Genomic DNA, 25,192 nt, shown 5'->3' on the forward strand with positions numbered 1-25,192 from the left:
GCAGTGTGCAACTGCGTTCTTTTGAAGATTGACTTGGGTCTGATGTTTATAGAAATGTGTCGCGTGAATCCGGTGAAGAAGCTCTATTCTGTGGAAACACTCTAACTATATATTTCATCCGGTCATTACAATCTCACTAAAATGATATACGCACTGCTCATTTTGCTTAGCATGGTTGGACTCCACTCGACAAACGTAAGTTTTCTGATTATTTCTAAACTTTCCTCTTTACTATACCGGCCCGGCGTCTATACTCACTTTCTGTTAATTCGACAGCTCCGCAGGCAGATACTACGTCCGCCAAAAAAGTGCAATTACAAACATTTACAAGTGTGCTAGCAACACCAACAGTTATTAATATTAAATTTTCAATCTTGGTTAATGCAGTTCTCGTGCTCTGATTGGTTCATTCGATCTCGGTTATCAGCTTTAGTTTGACGTTACCTTCGTACGGGACTGCATTACTGACTTTGTCTTTGGAAAAGCGAAATTCGAATTTGCTTCATTAGAAGGGCATGACGCAATGTCGACTGCCATCTTCCTGCGTGATATTGCTTCCTTGCTTCATTTGATATGTCATGTAAATGAGCAGATGTCTGAAGGCCTTTAAATATAGAACAGAGTATAGTCTTTGTTCCTGAACCGTGGACTCTTTTAAGAGTCCCTGCCCATAATTATCAAACATAACTTGGCAAGGGTCGAAAACTCGATTTAGCTCATATTTTTATGGTAGATAGGCTAGGTTATGACAAAAACTACTGGATAATTTTTTCGGCAACATATACTTTTATTTCAAGAAAAATGCAAATTACCAAATTCCGTTAAAATCGTCATTTGACGCACCATTTTATTAAACAAGTTCAAAAGCCTCGTATGCAAAAACAAATTATTTTTCCGTCTTTAAAACACTCAAATAGCTTTGTGCAATGTGTAAATGTGTATTGGGTAGATTTGGGGGAATGTTGCGTCATTTTTTGGGTGCAAAATAATTAAATTTCGAAGACATGTATTTCTTTCACTTAAAAGCACTTCGTGAATACAATTAATTTTCACCATGTGCGAAACCTTCAAATGGATTAAGCTTCGGGTGGTCCAATTGTAGAAGGATGGTCTACAGATTCGCGTAAAAATTTCTTTGGGCAAATGATTGTGAACGACGCAAGAGCTTCTCAAAGTACGTAAAAAATGCAAATATTTCACCTTCCGTCGTCAACTGGCATTACACATATATTTAAGCACGCGCCAGATGTATGGACCTATCTTAAGTTGAAAGAGACACAGAGCTGATAATTTCGAAATGTTCTAACCTTATTTGCCGTAAGAGGCAGGTCCTAAGGCTGATTTAACGTGTTTCTCTCACCATTTGTCGCATTTTAAGCGGTCAATTGCAAGTTTTCTTCTGTGTACACAACGTTCGCTGCACACGTATGCAATGGTCGAATACCATAATCTGTGATCATCTTTCGGGGCATATGATCACCACTGCATCTACCTAAGTCAACAACTGCTAAGTGATTTGCAGATAGTTGCTTGCTTTGTACGTAATAAACCTGCTAGACCAACATATTACATTTGACTGCGACCATTGCTCTCAGGCGTGTCGGCGCCCGCAGCACAATCATTACCTCGTCACGCAATGCTTTCCTTTTGGCGGGTACGTATACCGGTAGGGGTATATAATATTACAAAAATAAAAATTAAAAAAAACAAATATAACTATTTCTTTCCATATTCGCAGTTTGCTTTGCGTAGTTTGTATTGAGAACTCTTAGGATAAGTGAAACAATTTATTGCATGTTTATCCGTTTTTTTGTTGTTGTATAAATCTACTAGCGCGTAATTCTGTGAATTGCTACGCTACTCAGTATCTATTCTGTGATAGATAGTGAGTAGCGTAGTAGTGTACGCTTCCCGATAAGGCAATGATGTCCTTTGCATCAAAACTAGAACAGGGTGTTGCCACTGTTGATAATCCTGTAGAGGATACTGGTACAGCTAAGGTACCGGATTCCCGTTCATCGTTGTCAGTGGGCTGGGCTTTGAAATCCTCCAGTACTCAAAGAACCCGACTGAATGAAAACCAGAAGCAATAACTTACAGAAGTATTCAAAATCGGCGAACAGACTGGAAAGAAAGCTGATCCCTCCAATGTTTCCAAGTCAATGAGAAAAGTTACAAACGCAGATGGCTCTTCTAGATTTGATGCTTCGAGTTATTTAACTTCTCAGCAAGTTGCAAGTTTCTTCTCACGCCTTGCTTCAAAGAAAGTTGTCCAAGCTGCTGAATCTGGGGACGAAGAAGATGAACACGCCCAAGAGCTAGATAAAATTCATGAACAGAACATACAAGAATTGAGTAACGAAGTCATGGCAGAAATATTATTGCAGCATCCGATCATGTACGATACGCATAACATTTGTGAAATCGCAGCTTGCTCTAAACTCGCAAAGTTTTCTGTGCAGATCCTCCAAGACATATGTAATTTTTATTAGCTTGACATCTCAACAATCAACGTTAAACGAAAGAAGCCCTACATAGATCTTCTGACGAAATTAGTTGGTAGCTGCAGTTTTAACGAATCACTTTGAAACGCAATCTTCAACATAGAGAGCTGGGGCCAACAGACCTCATCCACTATGCAGGGGCAAGTTTTCCTTGAAGAGCCCCGATCATCACCGCAGGAATAGAGAATCTCCTTTGTGTTTAATACGTGAGGGACTTGCTTCAAAGACCCCCGAAAGAGCTGTAACTCAGATCCGAACCATACTAATAAGTTTTGATCTCGAAGAAAACGAAGCAAATTATTTTCGCCCAAACTAGCGTTTAATTTTCCCATTGGCTTCATTTGTCCAAACTAATAGGTTCGAAAGCGATAAGAACGAGTTGGACGTGGAATTGTGCATATGTGAAATAAATGTTCAGGTAATACCACTTCATTCACAAAGTAGTCCCACCACGCCCTAGTTCTTCCTGGTCTAGTCCAATATCTCCTTTTTCTTTCTTATGGCTGTCCTTCATCAGTTCTTTATTTGGTATGGCGGAATCTCACAAAACGCTTCAGGTAGTAATTTTGCGACATTTTGTTTCCGTGCGGAGATCGGGTGGCTTCGGACGCGGGAGAAAAACTGCGAACCGGGGTAGGGGTTTGTAAAGATTTCTCGTGCCAAAAAAGCACATGTGGCGAGTATTCTGACATGGCTCCGAAGCTTTCGGGACAAACGTCTTTTTCTGGTGTTGTTTTCTTTGTGTCCAAGTCTCTTTCGGGAATTGAGAGACAAAAGAAACTTTAAAAAGTTACAATTTTGACCAGAAAGACTTGGAGCATGTTAGAATATGGATATATCGAACGTGGCCTATTTTAGAAAACAAAAAAGTTTGCAAAAAAAAAGTTTGCAAGATCAAAGATGGTATTCGACCATTAAATACGTTGAAAATTAGTGATGTAGATCGGACATTGTGTAAAAAGAAGGAAACTATACTGCTTTAAATGCGACAAATGGTGAGCGAAACACGTTAAATCGGCTTTTGGACCTGCCTCTTACAGCAAATAAAGTTAGAACATTTCAAAATTATTATCTCTGTGTCTATTTCAATTTAATATAAGTCAAGGCATGTGGTGCATGCTAAAATATATGTGTAACCCGTAAATTAAACATATCCATATCACACATAATCAAATTAATGTGGTGGTTTGTACGTCTAGCGTGGAATCCGAAGGTTTCGCGGCATATAAATATTATTATTTTTTGTTTGTTACCATAAAGCTCAACAGTGATTCATAGGCTAAGGACCTGATCACAAAATTGTTTATTTTTTCCTTTGACTGTCTAAAAATGCTTTCCTAGAAAAGACTAGAATGTGCTATTACAGGTTTACTTCAGCCCTTAGGATAGCCTGCGTAGCTGGCGGGATGCGTGAGCGGGCGATCGGCGGCGTAGCCGACAAATTCCCTCGCGGGCGAAGCCCGCGAGTGAATTCGCGAGCGGCGAATCCCCGAGTTCAACTCGACTCTTCACCAATCCTCTCACGGCTGAGCCACTCGCTTTCACGGCTTCGCAACCAAATCAGAAGCACTCGCGCACGAAAATCCCGCCAGCTACGCAGGCTACCCTTAGGAAAAAAAGATTAATTACTATTAAAGTGCCCATAACGTGAAAATGTTTATTTTCCTGTTTGAAAGTCCATATCGAAAAATAAACTTTTGCGAAATAATTTTTCGATTCGAACAAGAGGCGAATTTTCGCTACGATTTGCATTTTTAACGTACTTTGAAAAGCTCTCGCGTCGCTCACAATCATTTGCCCAGATAAATTTTTACAGGAATCTGTAGACCAGAAATTTAATTATTTCATAGGCAGCCCAAGTTCGCGTCACTAGAGAGATGACTTTTGAGTAAAAGCGGTGTTGCGTTACAGGCGGGTTTAGACAAAACATGAATACATACGGTAAACTGACCCCCCTACTGACCCCCCTATAGGGGCCCCTATAAAATCAATGGAAAAAATGAAACTGCCAGAACTTAAGCCTCAAAAACAACCTTTTTAAAACAGCATTGTTCAGCAATATTTAAGTCTAAGCACCCATTTTAAAAGGTTAGCTTACATGAAGTAATCGGCCATCACTAATTGACCACTCCCCATAGGGGCTTTTCAGGGCCAATGAAACACAACGAAACGACAGAACAGAACAACAACTGTTAAGAATCCCAACTGGCTGGAGGCAAACCAGTTGGCTATGTACAAGTGCCTGGGAAGTTGAACCAGGGACTACCAGGATCAAATTCAACGAGTGGTTAGAGGGGGTCTTGAACCCGGGATCTCCGGATCTCAAGGCAAGCGACCTAACCACTGGGCTACACTGCCTCCACTGCTCCTTTTCTAACAGCATTCAAATTGCCCGCCATTTTGGTACACCAGTCGCTCAAGTCTTCTCTCAACTTTTGACGTAGATTATTAGAGAACATGAGGATTTGAAAGTTGATGTGAAAAAATAGCCGAAAGATGCGTTACCACTCGATGTAACAACACAGCTGATCCTGAAAAAGGAAAATGTATACATGGGAATACCTTCTTCGACTCGGAAAACGCAATAGCTCAAGAAAAAGAAAGGAAAAAAAGGACCGTAGAATTTGGCTTGGCGAAAAGAATTAGAAAGAACTGGGAGCCCAGTAGAATGTCGTCACTGTGTCACTTCAAAGACGATGACTTTTAATATAGTATGGACAGCAAAATGAAAAGATCGTAACGTAACAGACATAAGCGTTGATTTAATTCCCTCGCGAGACCTTCCTTATCCTCTTGTTCTTTTCTGTAATTTTGTAGCCATTCTTCGTCTGCTAATGTTTCTTCTACGTAGGGTTCCATGTAGTTTTGGGTTTCAGTGCCAGCGCTAGCGCTAGCGCTGACTTACTCGTTGAAAAACGCCACTGGTCGCCTCAAATTCTCTTTAAAAATCCCTTGTTTGCTCACTTCCGGATTCAGAGGCACTTTCCTCGATCATAAACATAGACATGATATATTATTTTGTTTACTGAAAAATACCAAAAACGATCACTGAGCGATACATAGGCCTTGGCGTTGATCAGTATGAAAACATGGGACACACGCCAACAAGGATTCCTGAATCTACGTCATAGCCAGCACGTGAATTCCTGACCAACGGAAAGGATATACCAAATAAAAGTAGGATTTATAAAATTTAGAAAATTCGCCTCTCGTTGGAATCGAAAAATTCTTTCGCCAAAGTTAATCTTTTAATATGGACTTTCAAATAGTAAAATAATTTTTTTACGTTGGGGCACTTTAAGTTCAAAACTTTATTTCGGGTTGAAGTGACAACTGCATGGTGCTACGGTTGTTCAGCAAAAAGTCAAGGTTTGAGGACTGGATTATCTTCTAAAATAAATTATGATTAGTTTCAAGCCTTGTTTTCAGACTGTCTTGGCCAGTTAAAACATTAGGGACCTTTAGATCCACAACAGCGACGTCAATGCAAATCGAACGAAAACGTCGTTCAAGATTACCAGTTTGCACTTTCCAAACTTTTTCTTCATTAGTCCAGTTCGTCAGTCAAACTTATATAAAGTACCCGAACCACCGGTATCCAGGAACTGAAGTGGAAGGAATGGTGTTGAAACCAGGCGAAAAAAAAAAAATTCTTGGCCATGGTGTGCTCACGTTGACCTCAGAGCTTGAGATTTGGGAATTTCACATTGTAGATTTGCAGAGAACTGAAAAGAAATGTACAAATTCTCTCACCGCACGTGCAGAGTGATTGTTTTGTTCATGAAAAGCGGGCTGAAAGTCACCATATGAACAGACACCAATTTCATCTCGGTAACCGAGCCAGCCCGGTTAACCGGGCTCACATGAATAGGCCCTTAGAAGGCTGCTTTCAACACTGAATCACCCTCAGTAGTACCCCTACCAATAATTCGTTTTAGTACATGTTTCGATTTTCTTTCATCTACTTAGTTACTATCCGCGGTTACAGCATTGAAGTCGGAACATCACTCGTTCTGTTCGGACGTTATATGTCCTCCTGGCTTCTTATCTGTTTGCCCTCCAGAGGAACCTGCCGGCTGTAAGCCGTGCAAAAATGGCACTTTCTCGAGTCACAAATCCCGAAAAAAAGCTTGCAAGCAATGCTCAGTTTGCCAGGATAACGAATTTCAAGTGCTTCCTTGTACGCCAATGTCAGATGTGGTTTGCCAGAAATGCAGAGAGTGTTCTTTTCGCTTTGGAGTCGTGTTGCAGTCTTGTACAAGAACATCAGACACAATTTGTAGGAATTGCAGTTCAGGCTCAGGATGTGGGAAAGAAGACAGTTCTGAAGGTAAAGAATATTTCAATTCCTCGCTGGTGTCAATGAGTTAGTAGCAAACCGGCAAACAGACGAAATGTTCATGTCCATTTACCCTGGAAACCCTCATATTAATTGCAGCAGTTGTTTATCCTCCATACCTCCCTGTCCTTTTCCTTAAGTACCGGCGCCTTCGAGGGGCACCCAACGAAAATTATTTCCATAATACATAATAATAGACAAAAAACTTACAAGAAAACGCTAATAAATTTTGCTGGAAAAAAAGGTGTTCCGCATCTCCCAGGACGATTATGAGCAAAATTCCAGCTTCCAGCTAGATAATGAGGGAAACCGCCAGCCAGCCGACTCTTTTTGTCCTGTTTCCCAGCCAGCAAAGAACCTTGTTAATCTAAACCGCTCGCCAAACTGGTCAAAAGAAGTTTTTTTTTTCTCAACATGCGATAAGTTGAACCAGCAGTAAGCTTCTCGTGAACGAGTTCTCATGAAGTCTCCCCCAGTTTCTGTTCTTATTCAGTCAGTACAGATTGAAATGCGAAAAACATTCATAGTTTCCCAGCGAAAGAATAGGAAAATTAATAACTTACCAACTAGCTGAATTTCCACCCCGGAACAGATATTGTGCGGAACACCCTTCGTTGGGTGCCCCTGACCCTCGTAAACGTAAGTGATACACAACAAAAGCCGTGGATTTCCAAATCTTTACCTAGGAAGGGGAAGAGCCGCTGAAAGCTTTGGGAAGGACGTTTTACCTGAACCAACAGAGCATGATGTAGAGGACGACGGAAATATTTTTTCTCCCGTACGTTCAAAGGCTGTTCTTCTGCGGACGCCATCATTTGCAAAAGGTTTGATCTAGCCTCCATGCGTACATTTTCAATTCGAATAAAAGCGCTATTTTTAGACCGAAACTACGCGCATATGCAATCATTACTTTGTTTTGCCGGCCATGATCATTAAAGTCACCGTGACGGCAATGCATGCAGAACATTTATGTTGTTGTATGTATCAATTAAGGCTATGTTACACTAGGCATTTTTTCGTGCAACTTGTCTCGCAATTTTTTTGCGATACAAGTTCCACGAAAAAACTGCCCAGTGTAACATAGTTTACCCTGCCACATACATTCCACGCAACATTTTTGGTGCCGTCTTCGTTGCGAGAAATAGAAATCAGTGCTACTTTGGGTAAACGCGTCTCGCAACGCTGCCACAAAAATTTCAATCATTGCGTAGTGTAACATTCCTCCTGCAACTTGTGTCGCAACGGTTTGCGGCGCAAGCCAATGAAAATGTGATCATTTAACACAACAAGTTGCAAATAATATTGCCTAATGTCAGAACTTTTGCCGCAACTGAGAAGGTGAGACATTTTGCAGGAAACGTTGCCTGGTGCAAAAGAGGCATTAACTCTTGCTGCAACGTTGAGAGCCTAGAAAAGGACAAAACAAGCTCGTCTGCTTCTGTGCTTGTGACCTTGATCATATAATATATGTGCGTTTCTGCTAACGAACCCATGGTAATGGATAATTTTTTCCCATGCAAGAAGCCATGTAGGATTCTGTAGGTGCTGTTCAAGAGTTTTGCATGAGCAACTCAAAATTATGGAATGGGCAGACGAATACAATTTTTCTTATAGAAGCCCTTGCCCTATCGTAAGCCGACTCGGAGCCAGATTTGCTTTGACAAAAACTGACTATACAAAGAGGATCGTTTCACACTGTAAAAAAGAGCGTCAATTTAATGTTTTAAATTTAATGTCCACTTATTATTTTGCAGTAGATGCTCTTGATTTTGAGGAATCACCCCTTCTTATCACAGTTATTGCAGTGTCTACTCTCTTTTTCGTCGCAACCGGGATTGCAGCGATTTATTTCCTGGTTTGCAAAGGGAAAAAGCAAAGCAGAACTCAATGTGGATCGCAAGGTGAAAACTTCATTTATGTTGTTTCTAATTCACCGAGTTCAAGTTGAAGAGCAAGGCGCCTGCCATGGACCTTGCTTACACCAGTAGAGTATGACAAGCCCTGTGAGTCCACCTTTGCGCGTACCTTTCTATCAGTTAGAACTCAACGAGTTTATATAGAATGCTCAATGAATTAATATAAATATTGTCAATAACTAAGAAAAAAAAAACAGCGAAAACAATGTATCCAAATAATACTAGTTGTTAATTAATGTAAATTGATGAAAATATTAGTCTCCTGCTAAAGGAGTTGTTCTAAAAATAGAAAGATATGCATAAAGGTTGATTCAAGGATGAAGTTCATATGGAGGCTCCTGCTCGTGGGTTCCCGCTTAGACCAGTTCCATCATTAACAGGGACCGGCTTAGGCGGTCACTTTTAAAGTAGAAGTGAAGGCTATTTATTGTGCATTTCCATGCTAATATTCATTTGGAGCCGTAAAAATGAAGCCCTTTCCTTCGACGGGTTTCATTCTCCCCATTCCTTGGAACCAGTCAGCCTACACATTCTTAACATAGTAAATGCCAGGCAAGTCTTCTAGCAACATATCCATATTAGTCTCCTGCTGAAGGAGCTGATCTAAAAGTAGAAAGATATGCGCGAAGGTTGACTCAAGGACGAAGTTCATATACATACATACTTACATACATACATACGTTTATTGTAACTCCCAATTTGGGCTTTTCGGTTACAATATGGAGGTCCCTATACTATTTACTGGCGACAGGAGCTTTCAACTCCCTAATTGGGTCTTAATGGGCGCTAAAAAGGCGAGTTTTCAACTAAGCTCCGGATCCGGCAAGAGTTAGCATTCGAATTCTCACTCCTGAAGGGGAAAGTTATTCAAGGAGCCATTTAAAGCGAAAATAACTCGGTTCATGATTCAAATCCCATCGATGTTCTACCTTCCTGGTAATGCGCTCATCGCTTTCAAAATTTTCAGAACTTTTTTTTTTTCTGACTGGCTAAGAAAAGTGCACTAAGGACATTACTTTGGACTTCTATTAATGTTACTGCAGCAGAGCGGTATCAGGAATCAAATTCCAATTTTTTATTTTATTTTTGACAAGTGCCATTTCCTTTCCTGCAGGCCGATGCTTTAGCAGTTTGGCTGAATCCGGAATCTGGCGTCCTCGATGTCCTCGATCAAGCAAATGTTGCACAAGCGACTCTGTATCAAGTATTGCAGTTGCAGACAAGGTGATCATTAGCACCATAATCATCATCGTCATCCTGATCGTCATCATCATTATCATCATCCAACCTAAGACCCAGGGCTCCCCTTGGTTTGAAGCGTCGAGTGATGTTAGCTTTTTTGACGCAAAATTTGATCCTAAAGACCAAAACGAAAATGGCCTTTTCAGTCCACCTAATCCTTAAATACGAATTTGGATGGTAGTACTGGAATTTGTCGATGACCCTTTGAGTTGACATTTTAAGACCATTGAAGTAATGACCATTTTTTAATTATTTTTTTACAGGCTAATAAAAGTGCAGGAAACGTTAATGAAAATGATGATTCCGCGCCAAGCTCGGCCCAAGAAACAGTGATGTCCCACTTGCCAGATGACGTCATGTCAGTTTTAGATATTTTTCCTCCGCAACAAGGCATTGCGTAAGTTTTTTTTTTTTTTTTTTACTTTTCGCTCCCTTCAAATACGAAAAAAGAAGCACTAATCTTCCCGCCACGGGCGGATTGAAAATGTTCAAAAACATTATACGCCTAAATCCGCTTACTTGTTCCCTCAGAAATATGCAGACGCGACCTCTTTCCCAGTGACTTTTCTACGCCGAGATTCACGGGGGAGAAAATCCCTGGGAACGAGGTTGATGTGAATTCCAATCAACGGCGTCGTTTTTCACTCTCGTAGCTCTCTGAAGCGGAACGAGTTCATGTCTGCCTCCTCTTCAAAGCGAGTCTAAGTGCGAAGTTTTGTTATGAAAATTAGTTTTCATCAGGACTCTCATGACTAGGAGCCTCCCAATGCATTATAACCTTGAGTCAACCTTTGCGCGTATCTTTCTATTTTTAGAACTAATCCTTCAGCAGGAAACTCACATTTACAACAATTTACATCAATTTGCACAATTTGCATGCATCGTTTTTGCTATTTTTGTCTTTGTTCCACAATAACTTTATTCTCATTGCCCCTTCTAAACAGTGTGTGAAGAGCCAAAGAACTCGTGGCGTTCTAAAAATAGAAAGATACGAGCAAAGGTTGACTCATAGGGCTTGTATGGGAGAGGCAAGCTCCTACTCATGCTCTCCTGTTTTCATTCATATGTAAAGTAGAACGAATTACCTTCACAAAACCTACGCACATAGACTCGACTTGAAGAGGAAGCAGACATGAACTCGGAAATGGCCTATTTCGATCCACTCTGCCTGTTTCTGCCAATCCGCTACTTGTGACAGCAACCGTTATTGACGGCAGCAAAAAAAAAAAAACGAAGCCGTTGATTAGAGTCCTATATGTTTGTGAAAAGCCTATCAAAGAGCCAAAAACGAATCTAACTGGAATACAAAAAAAATTCACGTGTCGTTGGCCAGTCAATTCTCATTCTCTGGGACTTTATTTTAATCCAAAACACCACCACTGTTTCAAAGGAAATCCGTCAAGCAGCTTCGTTGTCTTCGAGTTAAACGCAGGCGAACGCATGTCTCAGATTGCAATAAACCTGGGGCCCGTTTCTTGAAAGTCCAGAGCCGTTTGGGCCTTTTTTGGGTGTCATAATTCCCTCTGTATCTCAAGAAAGGAGAGATTTCAAGTCAACAAACGTTACTATCATTTTAATTTTAATTATGATCTTGAAACACGTTTTAACACCAGATTACGAAAACAACAGGAAGGCAGTTTCGTACATAGGTTTTCGGGCCTGAAAAGTTATCGGGACTTTCGAGAAAGGTCTAAAGCTCTGCTATGAAATTAAAAGCGCGAGAGTCATTTCCTATGTAACATGCAGCGTGTACAAGAAAAAACTGATAAGTTGCAACATAAACTGTGCGTGGAAGCAGAGTCATCTCAAGCTTTAACCTTACGAGAAAATTCTAATGTTGAGCTCTTTTGCCTCATTAGTTCCAGCTTTTCCCAGTTTGTCACACATGCGGAGGGCATCTTTAACAGCAATGGAGGTATATTAACCCACCCAGATTCAAATGTCTCCATCAACATTGAGCATGGAACATTTCCCGACGGACATCCACAGCCCATCTTCTTCAATGTTATTCATGATGACACTTATGTGATACGGGACATCCCTGAGACGGACGAAAGAACGCTCATTTCTCCTGTGATTCATTGCGGGCCACATGACATCAATCCAAACAAAGCAATAGAGATTGTTGTTCCACATTGCTTATATGTAGACGAGTTTAAAAAGGGATGTATTACAGTGTACAGATGTGGAGAGTTTCCTGACAGTGGTGGGTTCTTTTTCTCTATCCTCTAACTTGCTAAAATAATGTACGAAAAATCCATTTATTGACAAGGCCCTTTCTCAATGAAAGATAAGGCACAGAAAGGTAGGGGTAAGAACTAGATATTACTATCTAAAAGCACCCCCCACCCTACGTCATGACTCCGAGCCAAATATGAAAACATAACAGTAACAAAATATACTCCAGCCAAATCGTATCAGAGGAGAGCAATACGGTGAGCCAATCAAAATGTTCACCAATTTCTCGTATAAAACTTAAATGACTGCGGGAAAGTGCGAGCGTGTGAGCGAGCCTTGGCGTTTTGTTTTGTTCCTTTTTTTGGTTTTTCTTCGCATTGTTTAAGAAAAAAAAAATGAAGAGAGAGTTTCTAAGGAAAACGCTCAAATGTGTAATTAGTTTGTTTCGGATGTCATTTTTGCGACAATCAACTTTGTTGTTGCAAATATCGATTGGAGTCAAGGACGTTGTAATCATAGGGCACGTTCGATAGACCCTATTCCGGAATAAGAATATGTGAAGTTATGATTTAAAACGGTATGTCTGGCGTTTTGAAGCAACAAGGATGATAAAGATATGTTTAAAATAGCATTTCAGCAAGTGTTTGGCAGTTTTCATGTGAATTTCCGTAAAAACGAAGGATTTCTAACTTCTATTCCATGTATTCCTATTCCGGAATATGGTTAATCGAAAGCACCCATAGATAAAGCTGTCTTCTTTCATGAAAAGGTAAAAAACTGTTCTATCCCTTCCAATAGCATAGGCCTTTCAATAATAGGCAAAGTGATCTTATATGGTATAAAAACCGCCAGTGTGCAATTTGCTCTACAGTTTTTTCTAAAACCATCTACAACCACCTCTTAAAAAATCTACAACCACCTACAGCTACCTCAAAAATATCTACAACCATCTACAACCACCTCAAAAACATCTACAACCAGTCACAAAGAATCGAATACCATCTTAAGGTGATTCCTCAGAAATTAAAGTTCCCGATGAATTTTTTTAAAACTTTCCCTGAATGTTCTCTACCAAGCACTGTTTCGAAAAAAACAATAAAAATGATAGGTCACCATTCTCGCTTAAGAGATATGATGGGCCAATCTTACCCAATTTATGCTTGTACTCGTGCTATTTAGGCGCATTATTCATCGGTCCACGTTACATTTTGCGGTAGCTCGATAGGTAGTTTATAAAAGTAATACTCGGAAAAAAACTTAACAGGTAGAAAATGTCGAGCATATAGAACAATATTATATAAAATTTGTGGAAACATAACACTATTTGAAACGACGTGGACGTAAAGCGTTCGTAGAGTCGTTATTTTTGCGGTCATAATTTGCATCACAGAGTAACGGGTTCCAACATGCTTTCGCCTAGATCTTTTTTTGCTTCCGATAAATTTTTTGGTTTTCTTTTAAATTAAGGGGCACAATATGCACACTATTATTATGCAATAAAAAATACAGGTCACCATGCTCGTTTAAAAGAAAATGAGCATTTATTTCGCTATCGAGCTTAGCTTGAGGGAAATTTCTTTCACTGTGTACGTGCACGCGCTAATTTGCGCGCGCTAATGACGCAAAAATCGTGCGCAGTAGGGATGCGCAATGCAATACTGAGGAATCACCTTAAACAAGCCATAATTGTATAAAAGACGACAATATGTGGTTACCATTTACCCAAAAAATCCAGATGGCATGATCGTGGTATAAAGGTAAAAGCGATTTTTCGAATTTGTTAAAACCCAACCGGATGTGAATAGCGCTTTACCCTGCATTCCATCCTGTAAACCGCGCTAAAATCGCGAGAAAGGGCCTGGAAACGAATTTCCCGAATTCCGGGAAATGCCGGCACTATTTCTATTTCCCGGAATTTGGGAAATTCCTGACGATCGTTCCGTTTCCAGGCCCTCTTTCACGATTTTAGCGCCCTTCACAGCATGGAATACAGGGTAAAGCGCTATTCACATCCGGTTGGCTTTTAACAAATTCGGAAAATCGCTTACTTTTATGCCACGATCATGTTTTCCGGATTTTTTTTGGCCAAATGGTAACCACATATTGTCGTCTTGCTTATTTTATACAATTATGGCTTGTTGAAGATGGTATTCGATTCTTTGTGAGTGGTTGTGGATGGTTTTAGGTGGCTGTAGGTGGTTTTAGGTGGTTTTAGGTCGTTCCATATTTTAGTGACTACGCGGTTTTTATACCATGTGATCGTCAGCTGCAAATGGGCGATTGCATACACCTCAAGTCCGATGTGGAGGTCACTCTCTAAAATTTCGCCCATGACACTTTCTACTGTAGAATCACATAAAGAAAACTAGAATCTTAGAACAGGATATATTTATCACTTTTCAGGTCCATGGAATTGGGAGAAAATCCCGTCCGCCTCAGAAAAAAACTGCCATTCCAATGCTTGGTTTTCGGTGAAGAAGGACTCAATCTACATTAAAACAAAGACCTTTTCTATTTGGTGTGTGTTCGCTTGTGGTGGACCAAAGAGGAAGAGAGCAACAGTATTTTCCAGCAAACCGAATCCAAGCAGTAATCTCATCTCTCTTCGATTCTACATCTACAGTGACAATGAAGATTCTAAGAAGGTGAGTGATCCCGTCCAGCATGACCCCTTTCCTTGGCTTTGAATTTGGTCTCGCGCCACTGCGTCTCTACTTTGGAAGAACTAATTCAAAATTCTTTTCGTTTTTTTTTTTTTTAATCCAATAAAGCGAGTCGAGCGCACAGAGAGGGAACGATTTCCTGGCAACAACTTTCCAGCTGTGGAAAAACCATTCAAAATGTTTAACGACAACCAAGACATAACTGTGTGGCTTGATGAGCAAGCTCTGAATAAGAAAGGATGGGAACTTGATGAAACTCCAGCTGTACAGGTAACTGAACATGTACCTCAGTTTTCTCTTTTTCTTGCTCCACAGTCCGATTTATGTTAAATTGGTTTGTTTTGTTATTAAAGCGCTTTCCACGCAAGGAAAGGTCATCGTTCTCCGATTCGTGCCATGCGATATCGGTTTTTCGCGTGAAATTTACTAGATAGGCAATGAATTTTTCAATGGAAGAAAGCAAAGAAAACGATTTAATTAATTAATCAGTATAAACCGGAAACACGTGGACAATTCGAAAACCTTTTATTTTGACTAACCCTACAGGCAGTAAGAATAAATAACCAGGGAGCTCCGCTTTTAGGCTAAATCTACATATTTAAAAAAATGGTCATGAAACAAAACGGATGTATAGTACACCACTAAAATCAAATCTACGTCGGCTCTTTCTCTTTTCGTTGGAATATTTATAGTGTCTGGAGTGAAGTACAACTGCTGCACTTTGCCATCCAGCACAGGCTTTTTTTAAAATCACCCACTTAAACGTCCGTGGCCTCTAAAATGGGCATTCTTACTAATTTCAACGCGCTCTTCTCATTTCTGGTTTTCATTTTAAACCACGACCACTTTTTGTGTGAAAAGGTCACGTGACACGGTCATGCAAAGGCCTATGGGAAGATTCAGTACAGGTCAAGAAGGCTTGGGTTAGCTAACTTCCGACACTTTCTACCCTCTAGAATTACACGTACGAAATGGCATACAAGAATGGGTTCAGGTCCAGAGACGCATGTCAATTCGCAGTGAAGCCTATTGCGGCGCGTGCGACTGACGTTGACGACTTCTCGTGTTGTCTGCACTTCCAACAGGAAAACAGACAACCTCACTTTATTTACGTGCAGCCAGTGATTCCTCTTTTGCCACCCCAGGTAAAGAAAATCGACTCCTACTTAACTGAAACGCTTCTGAAGACAATTTTCATGCCACTTGATTTTAGTTGTACACATTATCCAGCACAAATGCTAGCTAGTTGCAAAGTATTCCATGACGAGTGAAGCTACGAGATAATAACCAGAAATGTACTGGAGCTTATGACCCCCACACTACGGCGTTGTCACAGACGACGTGCTATTTTAGACGGTTTAGGCCCGCTTAAACGCTTCCAATACGCTTCAGCACACATTCATCACTTTGTTGTTGGGGAGCGTTTGAACAGGTCCTCCATTCTTACTGAAAAAGAAAAAAGGATGAAAGATTGATGAAAACATATTAAATCAAATTTAAACTGTTTTAAACTTTCATTCAACCTCGATTCAACATTTTGTTCTCGAAAATTTTTGGCGGAGTTGAAGACGTTTGAAAAGTCCGCTGAACAGCTGTCGAACACTCGCATGTTCACTAAGTACCACGTCATAATGAATAATCATTTAACGTTAGGGATAGACTAAAGGTTAATTAATGATTTGATATAAACAAATATTCCCAACGTCACCGTGTTATTGTGTGAAACAGACGTAGCCTAGTCTGTGAAACTCCGTGACCCAAGACATATACAAATTTTACGCTGTGGTTGTGGCAGGAGTTCTCCTGTAGCAAACTGTCGTAGGTCCTGGGTTTGACTCGTAAGCGGTGGGGAAAGGTTGTGGGCAAGGCAAAAATGTAATAAAAACAGACTAAATTAAACTAAGGGTTTGCTTATTGATAAGTCTAGATCTTGTGATAAAATTGATTAAAAAGATAAACGCAACTAGATTCATTTTGACAACGTTTCGACATCGTCCGATGTCATCGTCAGGCAATGAATTTTAATCGGATGAAGCATAACTTATATGGCCCAAACCATCATTAGTCAGCCAACAACTAGTCGTCTATAAATTTCAATGAGGCTCGTGTGATGCGAGCTATGTTGGCTATACAGCTCGTCACTTGCATCAACGAATTGAGGAACACAGATACTCAGCTATCGGGAGGCATCGCCTAGCAGATCATGGCCAAACAACAGCATCCCCAGCGGCGAGTTTTAGTGTCATAAAGAAATGCGCATCGAAATTTGACTGCTTAATTCATGAGATGTTCTACATCAAAGAATCGAAACCATCACTTAGTGTGCAGTCAGACTCTGTCAGGGCAAAACTATATACTTAGAATTCACACTTATTGTTAGCGTACTATTGTATATATTGTTCTATTGTTCTTGTACTATGAGTTATGCTTGATCCGATTAAAATTCATTGGTTCGCAAATTTATTTTTTTTAATTAAATCAGTGTATCACAACATTGAGTACACTTCAGACCATAGTTAATTGAGGGGAATGGTTAGGAAGCTCGGCAAACATCAAAGGAGCAAACAAAGATGCCAAGATTTAGGTTGGAAAGTCCACGACCGTGCACAATCTTTTGTTTTGCGCTCATACACTATGCATGAATTACGTAACCAACACGTTTCTATTGGTTAGTTCCTCAGTATGGAGTAAACAACGATTGTGTTTTGTGCACGGTCAAGGCCAAAAAAGAGAACAAAAACCTACAACAAAGAAAGTTGTCTTGTTTCATAACCATTCCCCTCTATTAACTATGTTCAGACACTGCAGACAGTCCAACAGCAAACTGTCGTAGGTCCTGGGTTTGACTCGTAAACGGTGGGGCAAGGTTGTGGGCAAGGCAAAAATGTAATAAAAACAGACTAAATTAAACTAAAAGTTCGCTTATTCCTTTTTTTTTTAAATCAGTGTATCCCAACATTGAATACACTTCAGACAATGCAGACAGTCCACCAATTTCACACAGAAGGCGGTGAGAACAACAGCAGTGATGCCAAAAGTGAACAACTTTTAAGTGAAGCTAGAGAGGCAGTTACTTCTACAGGTAGGACATCCATCTGTGCTTTTACTGTCATCGCTCGGGCGGTACTCAAACTTACCTTAACAACAATTTCCATGTGTATTCCTTTTCCCAACCTAAGCCATTTTACCTTAGTATTTGAATTTAAAAAACGAAGAAACTTCAGTGCAGCTTACAAGTTGACAATATCGAAAAACCAGAAAGAAAAATTACCCATCAAAAAAACGGCATTTTGAAATTTTCATACAGAATTTTCTCAAAAACCCGGGTCGATTTCATCTTTTGAACATCTCATTTTAATACATATGTCATCGTTATTTTAGAGCCAAAAAGTTTGGATATCCTGACAAAACAGGCACATAAATTTGATCTTCAAGGAAGGCGTTCATCCACTTTTTACACGATTAATAAGTTTGCCGTGTCGGTTTTCAAATTTCAAGTTTCGCGTCGCATATCAATGAATGCCCGGTCGTTCTGCTTCAAAGATTTCGTCAAAGCCACACCGATGATGCTTGTTTCTCTCTTGTTCCGCTCCGTCTCATCCTGATATAGGTATAGCCTGCACAACAACACTATTTCTTCTCTTAATTCACGATTATTGTGAATTCTTAATTTGCTTTGAATTCAATATTATCGCGAATTTAGGACGCTGTTTCCCAGGACTTGTGGTAGCAGAGAAAATAACGAAATAAAAAAAATCAAATCCGTGCATTGAATTTGAACCGAGCGTTACTACTCTACAGGACCTCTTCTTTCCGGTTCACCACTGAAGATCAAGACACCGCACTCTCAAAAAAAAAGCATTTACTCTCCCATAGAATATCGCTGCTGAAGAATATTAAGGTATAAGTTAGATTAATAATTTAAGCCTAAGCTTAATTTTATTTTAAAATGTTCAGCTTTGTCGTAAGTTTGGTAACCGACCTTTTGCATTGTTTGAAGTGGTACTATGATCAAGAACTCACTTCCTTTTTTTTGTTCAGATTTTGAAAGTGTGTTTGCTTAATGACCTGCCTGCCAAAATTTGAGCTTTGATTATTATCCAAAGCCTGTTTACTTTGAGTGTAAGTTTGGGATTTCACGGTCCGCCATTACTTACGTTCAAAACTGACCGACTGGACCTCAGAGGGTTGGATCTAGGGAAACTTGACGTCATTTACTCAATTCACTACTTGCACAAATCCCATAATACACCTCTTTCACCCTCTTTCGATTTCTCTTGGGACATTTTCATGTCCCCGGAGAAATTGCAAGCAATGGCTTTGCAAAAGTTTGGGGGTAATAGAGGTGTATTATGGAATTGTGCAAGTAGTGAATAGCTTAAAATTTCAGCGTGTAAACGCAGTTTATTATGTATGCAAAACACGAGTTTAAAAATCTGAAACTGAGCCCAAAACTCCCGTGCTGCATATTAATTCAGTTGCGCACAAACGCACTGCATTCTTAAACTTGTGAGACTTTGACGTTATTTTCTCCTCATTCCAGAGCTCTCTCAAGATTTTTTAATAATGGCGGACCGTTAAATAGGGAAAATCCCATTAAAATGGTTTAAAACTTGGGTCACTTAGTGTTTAATTAACATAGTTTTGAAATCCAAAGGAAAAGAAGATTTGATTTTTTGATCACAGTACCACTATAAGATTGTTTGTTGCCGAGTGATAATACAGCATTATCAATAGTGTTTAAAATATTGTCCCTAAGCAGCGAGCGGTGTTCTGGTCAAGTGGTTAGGTGACGGGTTAATCAATATTCCCTGGTTCGAGTCCTATGGCCATGCATACACTTGGTGTTTTTTTTTTTGAAAATATTTGACCCTTTCCCATAATCCATAGCCAGCTTTCAGTCTTCTAAATTAACGATAACAGTGAATTCAAGGTAGAGAATGGGTTGTGCACACAGGCTCTCCTAGCGTCGAATGGCGCGCGGTCTATAGCTGGGGTAAAGTCTGCTTCAAGCTTAGTGGCCCATCAGGCCGACACTTATCTCCGGTTCCTGTAGCATGAACAGGCTAGGAGTATTTCTACTTCCCCCTGGATGGGATGCTAGTCCATCGCAGTGTTACCCCAAGCACCTGGGTGAAGAGAGGCACTGTGAGAGTAAAGCATCTTGCCCAAGAACACAACACAATGACCCGGCCAGGACTCGAACCCGGACTGCTCGATCCGGAGTCCAGCACACTTACCATTAGGCCACCGCGCCTTGCCTACAGCTGGGCACAGCGCGCAATTCGACGCTTGGAGAGCCTGTGTGCAGTGGTTTTAACTCTTAATCTCCACAAAAATCGGCATTCTTAATTCACTCTCATTGAGCGTGACGTCTTGACTCAAATACTTCGCAACATCATTGAAGTATATTTTATTTTCTGTCTCCCTCTACTTCGTTGACCGTGCATTGGAATGCAAAGACATTATTGTTGAATCAGGTCGCCTTCACTCTTTTATGATCGAGTGTGCGATAGAAGAGAGCTACCGATACAATTTTCCATATCCTGTTTACAATTTATCCCCAAATTTTCATGCTGCCCTGTTAGAACCCTCGTGGGAGGGACGATGGCGTCATGGTTAGTGCGCTCGACTCCGGATCTAGTTGTCCGGGTTCGGGTCCTGGCCGGGGACATTGTGTTGTGTAATTGGGCAAGACACTTTACTCTCACGGTGTCTCTCTCCACCCAGGTTTATAAATGGATACCGGCGAATGTAATGCTGGGAGTAACCCTGCGATGGACTAGCATCCCATCCAGGGGAGAGTAGAAAATAGCAGACTACTTTACCTGTTAAAACTCCACGGAATATTTCAGAAATGTACTTTATTTGCCCTCTCTACTTATACTTATTTCAAGTTACTAAAGTACTTTTAAAAGTTTTTCCCTGTAGGTTTTTTGGGCATTCCATTCCTATTTCACGCCCATCTTATCACAAATCTACACGAAGCTTGAGAACGTAACGTGATATAATCATGTACGTAGCTACTGGATAAACAATTCAAAATAAAATGCCGTTGTAACACTATACAGTCAACTATCTCTAAGAAGGACACCATCGGGACCGGCCTCAGCTGTCCGTCTTAGGGGGTGTTCGATTGAACGTATTCCGGAATAGGAATACATGGAATATAAGTTTAAAATCCTTCATTTTTACGGAGATTCACGTTAAAATTGTCAAACATTTGCTAAAATGCTATTTTAAACATATTTTTATCATCCTTGCAGCTTCGAAACGCGCCAAACATACCGTTTTCATCATCACTCCACGTATTCTTATTCCGGAATAGGGTCAATCGAAAGCGTCCTTAGAGAGGTGTCCGGCTTATCGAGCGTCGACGTAGCATGACCCCAGGAAATTTAAGATAATAATGCTGAACCTGCGCACAGTGAACACGCGTCTGTTTAAAGTTTGTTTTAAGTTATTTGCTTGAACGTTTTAGATTACAATACAATTCGGTTGTCACCTCCAAGTTATTTTTTAAATGGGACAAGGACTGATTTAATTTTAACTTGTACTGTATGTATTCCCGCGACAAGATAAGAGCTGTCAATTAAACGTCTGGTGTTAAAAGAGTCAAGTACAATAATTTTTCTTCCCTAAATCGTAATTTGCGGTCACATTAAGCACCTCACAAGTGTCCGTTGACGATTTCAAAGTGTCCGTTGTCCGTCTTATGGAGGTGTCCGTCTTAAAGAGAGTTTGGTTATTAAAAAATGATTAAGAAACGGCCGGGACCAGCACCAAGTGTCCGTCTTATAGAGGTGTCCGTTAAGAGAGAGTTGACTGTATACTGAATAACGAGATCGTTTAATAATCCGTTACGTTTGTTTCTCCTAAGATACTCACCGTCAGTTACGTCACCTATTGTCATCCAACCAGAAATCTATTAACTGTCGAATCAAAGGATTTTGTTGTTCTGTGGTTGGCAAATTTTAAATAACAAAAGAATTTTTTTAGAAACAAAGTCTCCTATATTTCGTGCTTTTTGGAATGAGATCGGCTTCCCAAGATTTCCTAAAAGAGTCGCGCTGATTGATGAGATTTTCGATGGGAAAAAAAAAAACAAAAGTAGTTGAACTGTCAGCCAAGGTAGTAATGAACGTAATGAGTGTCTAAAGTTGTTTGTTAAATATTTCCAAACGCTTTAGGATTTGAAATATCGGAAGATTTGAGAAGACGCTTGGACGACCCCGTAACGCGGCAGGACTGTGTTGCTATATGCAGACATATTGTGTCGCACTGGAAACTTGTTTTACGACATTTGCGCATGGGGGAAACGGATATAGAGAACATAGAGGCAGATTACAGACACGCACATGAAAAATCCTTTCAAGGACTTCTCGCTTGGACAAGAAGTACAAGCAACCAGATCGCTACGATGCGAAAGCTTTGCAATGCTTTGCATGCAGCCGGTTGCACGGAAGCGCTGGAAAAATTATCGAAGAAAGGTGACAAATCTCTTCAGATACACAATAACTAAAACGCTTCCATTGGAAGAAATGGTCAAATACTAACTAAAAAGTCACTTTTCTTCCTCTTTTCCAGATGCTGACTTGAGACTGTCCATTCCAGAAAACTCCTCGTTTGTAGAAACATTTACGTCGGAGAACAATGTGGTATGACCAATTCCTGGGACAGTTAGCGTTCAGGCGTTATGCTCAGTAATCTGACCTTTGGTAGGAAACGAGGCTGGATATCCGCAAACAAGAATATGAGGGATAACAAGAGTAACCTCTACCTCCCTTTCACGCAAGATGAAAAGCCAAAAATCGCCGCCTATTGGACGCTCAGACATAACGCATACATCTGGTTGCACGCTATTGTGCATTTGTATGAGCTATGGATCTTTGCTGCACAATACGAAAAAAACGTATTTTTCAAGTTATTTTCAGACACTACATTTGTCAACCGTTTATTTAGCAGAAGACTTTTCTTAACACGAACTTACGTATTTTATAGTTTTAAGAACATTCACATTTGTATCCATTCAATTCTATCATTTCAAATTGTTAGAACGTACACAGTACAAGAATTCTCCAAACTAGAGATGTTTGATTATTAGTGAATGATTAATGAATTTTCTACGTACAGGTGTGAAACATCTGGGATATAGGGGAAAAAAAACTTCGATAGAACCAAACAGAACCAGCGTCGTTTGAGGAAATTGAAACATATATAAATAGTTGTAAATAACTTCTTTTAAAAAGATTAAAAAAAAGGCTTAACACTTCAAGAAATGTTTAGGAAACAATCGGAGGAACAACGAACAAATGGATAATTTTAAGAGCAGTGGTCGCCAACGGTTACAAAGAAAGAGGCCATCAATACGACCAGCTGCGCGTGTCTTGCAACTGAGGTAGTTATCATCGGTACCGACCGAAAGAATCGCGGTCTCTTGAGGCGCGAATATGGTCCAGTCAATGAGCCAGTGATTCTGCACTGTCTCACTATCTTATGCAAATGGAGCAGTTATTCATAACTGTGCTCTTCAGTTCGAGATGGCGGGCGGAACGCTGCGTAAGATTCTCTCCGGCTCCTGCTCTCTTCACAGCGGATATCGACGCCTTGCTATGCGCCGTTTTGAAGACATCCGTGCAAGGATTCAGCGAACGCCTTGCTCAAATTTTCAAATTTGCTTTGCTTTCGTCATTTGGTGAATGGAGTATAGACTGAAGCGAGAGTGTCAAATTATGACAAATTATTATCTGCTATGCAGATGCAAACGACGTTCACAGGTGAAAGCAAACGGCAAAGAAGAACGGGAAGGCCTTTTTTCAAGATGGCGTACAAGGCTGACGTCATCTGAAAAATACTTTAATTTTTCTGGCGAGAAAGTTCTTTTTTATCTGTAGCGTTTACTTGACCGTTTTCTCAGTTCAAAATCACAAGTGTAAGGCAGACTTTCACTCGTAAAAATCGACAGAACGGAAAGTCCTTCTTTCAAGACGGGTGTACACGCCTGGCGCTATCTTCGAAAAGAATTTAGTTTTTTGGCATAAATGTTCTTCTTTTAAATTGTAGCGTTTGTTTTTCCGTTTTTGCGTACTATCGCTACCGGAGTGTCGGTAAAGGAATGCTTTATTTCTGGAGTAGACCGTTGACCTTCACGACAGCCATCTTGGATTTTGATGTATCGACGGTGGGAATGGGAGCCCATGGTGAAAATGCCTACTCGTGGTCTCTATAAGTTTTGGTTTTATAGTTATGAAACCAGCATATATTTCGATATTAAATTTTGCAGCTTGCTCACAGAATGTTTTTAATGAGGATGAAAATGCATAGGACGCGCTTCGGTTGATAGCAGCAACAAAGTAATGACTATACTTTGAACATATACCTTTACTCTGTTTTAAAATGTTTTGATCTAGATAAAATATTTTTCTTTTCTTTGTCTTAGAAAAAATGACAAATTGCAAAATATTGGCAAAACCGTCTGAGCGACCTTGACTTTTAACCACTTCAAAATGTCAGGCAATATCATTTTCATAATGTGACAAAGAATAGAAAAAGTTTACCGAAAGAAAGTATAAATATTAAGGAATTTAGGCCAAAAATAGGAATATATTTGCCTGTCATTAGATGTGATGTTGCCATGGTAACGGCTATAACCCAAAAATTGACACCCATACTAGGAAATCTCTACAGGGAAAATTTAAAGAGGAATTAACTAGGTTTCCTTTTACACTCGTGCTCTGTAGTGAGGGTATTCGCAAATACTCCAGGGAGCCACCTTAAGGCGAAAGCAATTCTTGCACATTCCAGTGAATCATACATGATACTCTTTGTCCTTGTATAATCTTTGGATCGCTGAACTCAAGCAGAATGTTTATGCTGAGTTGTAAGATGCTGATCATCGCAGTTATTAATTAATTAACGTTACTTGAGCAGCAACGAAAGGAACGCCTGAGAAATTCAGGCCGCAACGGGATTCTAACCCTGACCTCTGCCGAGGTGCCGGTGCTGTGCTCTACCAGTCGAGGTATCAAGCCAGCTTGGAGCTGGTTGCGTTATGGGTGAGTTCACGGCATTGAGGCCGTAGAGGATAGGAGACGGAGGTGCCTGTTTACCCATCTTCCTGCCTTCATGAAATATGGGGAAATCGTACAGGATTTGGCAGGGACTGGCCATAATTGGAAATTCTGTGATGAAAATTTCCGCTTTTTAAGCAAAGTCCAGCTCACTTCCATGCCATGGGACAGGATCCAAGGGTGAACTATGGCTGAAATCACAAGCTGTTTTCCGCAAGCCTCTGCCCTAAGGCGTGTCCACATTACCGTTTAAATCTAAGCTGGCTTTTGTCTCCAGGGG

General features: G+C 40.3%; 1 protein-coding gene across 3 annotated transcripts in view; it reads left to right on the forward strand.

The window, feature by feature from the left end:
* LOC138059482 (uncharacterized) overlaps positions 1–25,192 on the forward strand; it is a 55,923-nt gene continuing 30,731 nt past the window's right edge. Inside the window, exons 1-13 of one of the 3 annotated variants that reach the window (XM_068905111.1) lie at positions 1–195; positions 6,474–6,834; positions 7,530–7,667; positions 8,598–8,744; positions 9,874–9,983; positions 10,265–10,398; positions 11,861–12,207; positions 14,583–14,824; positions 14,951–15,112; positions 15,799–15,987; positions 17,789–17,924; positions 22,033–22,332; positions 22,430–23,115. In XM_068905111.1, the coding sequence (XP_068761212.1) occupies positions 142–195; positions 6,474–6,834; positions 7,530–7,667; positions 8,598–8,744; positions 9,874–9,983; positions 10,265–10,398; positions 11,861–12,207; positions 14,583–14,824; positions 14,951–15,112; positions 15,799–15,987; positions 17,789–17,924; positions 22,033–22,332; positions 22,430–22,506 (2,397 nt within the window). In that variant the 5' untranslated portion in view covers positions 1–141 and the 3' untranslated portion in view covers positions 22,507–23,115. Of the gene's footprint in view, positions 196–6,473; positions 6,835–7,529; positions 7,668–8,597; positions 8,745–9,873; positions 9,984–10,264; positions 10,399–11,860; positions 12,208–14,582; positions 14,825–14,950; positions 15,113–15,798; positions 15,988–17,788; positions 17,925–22,032; positions 22,333–22,429; positions 23,116–25,192 lie in introns of those variants that run through there. The other 2 variants (XM_068905109.1, XM_068905110.1) reach the window with 2 other exon arrangements.

Source organism: Montipora capricornis, chromosome 8 (assembly GCF_036669925.1).
Source record: "Montipora capricornis isolate CH-2021 chromosome 8, ASM3666992v2, whole genome shotgun sequence".
NCBI classification, from domain to species: Eukaryota; Metazoa; Cnidaria; class Anthozoa; order Scleractinia; family Acroporidae; genus Montipora; species Montipora capricornis.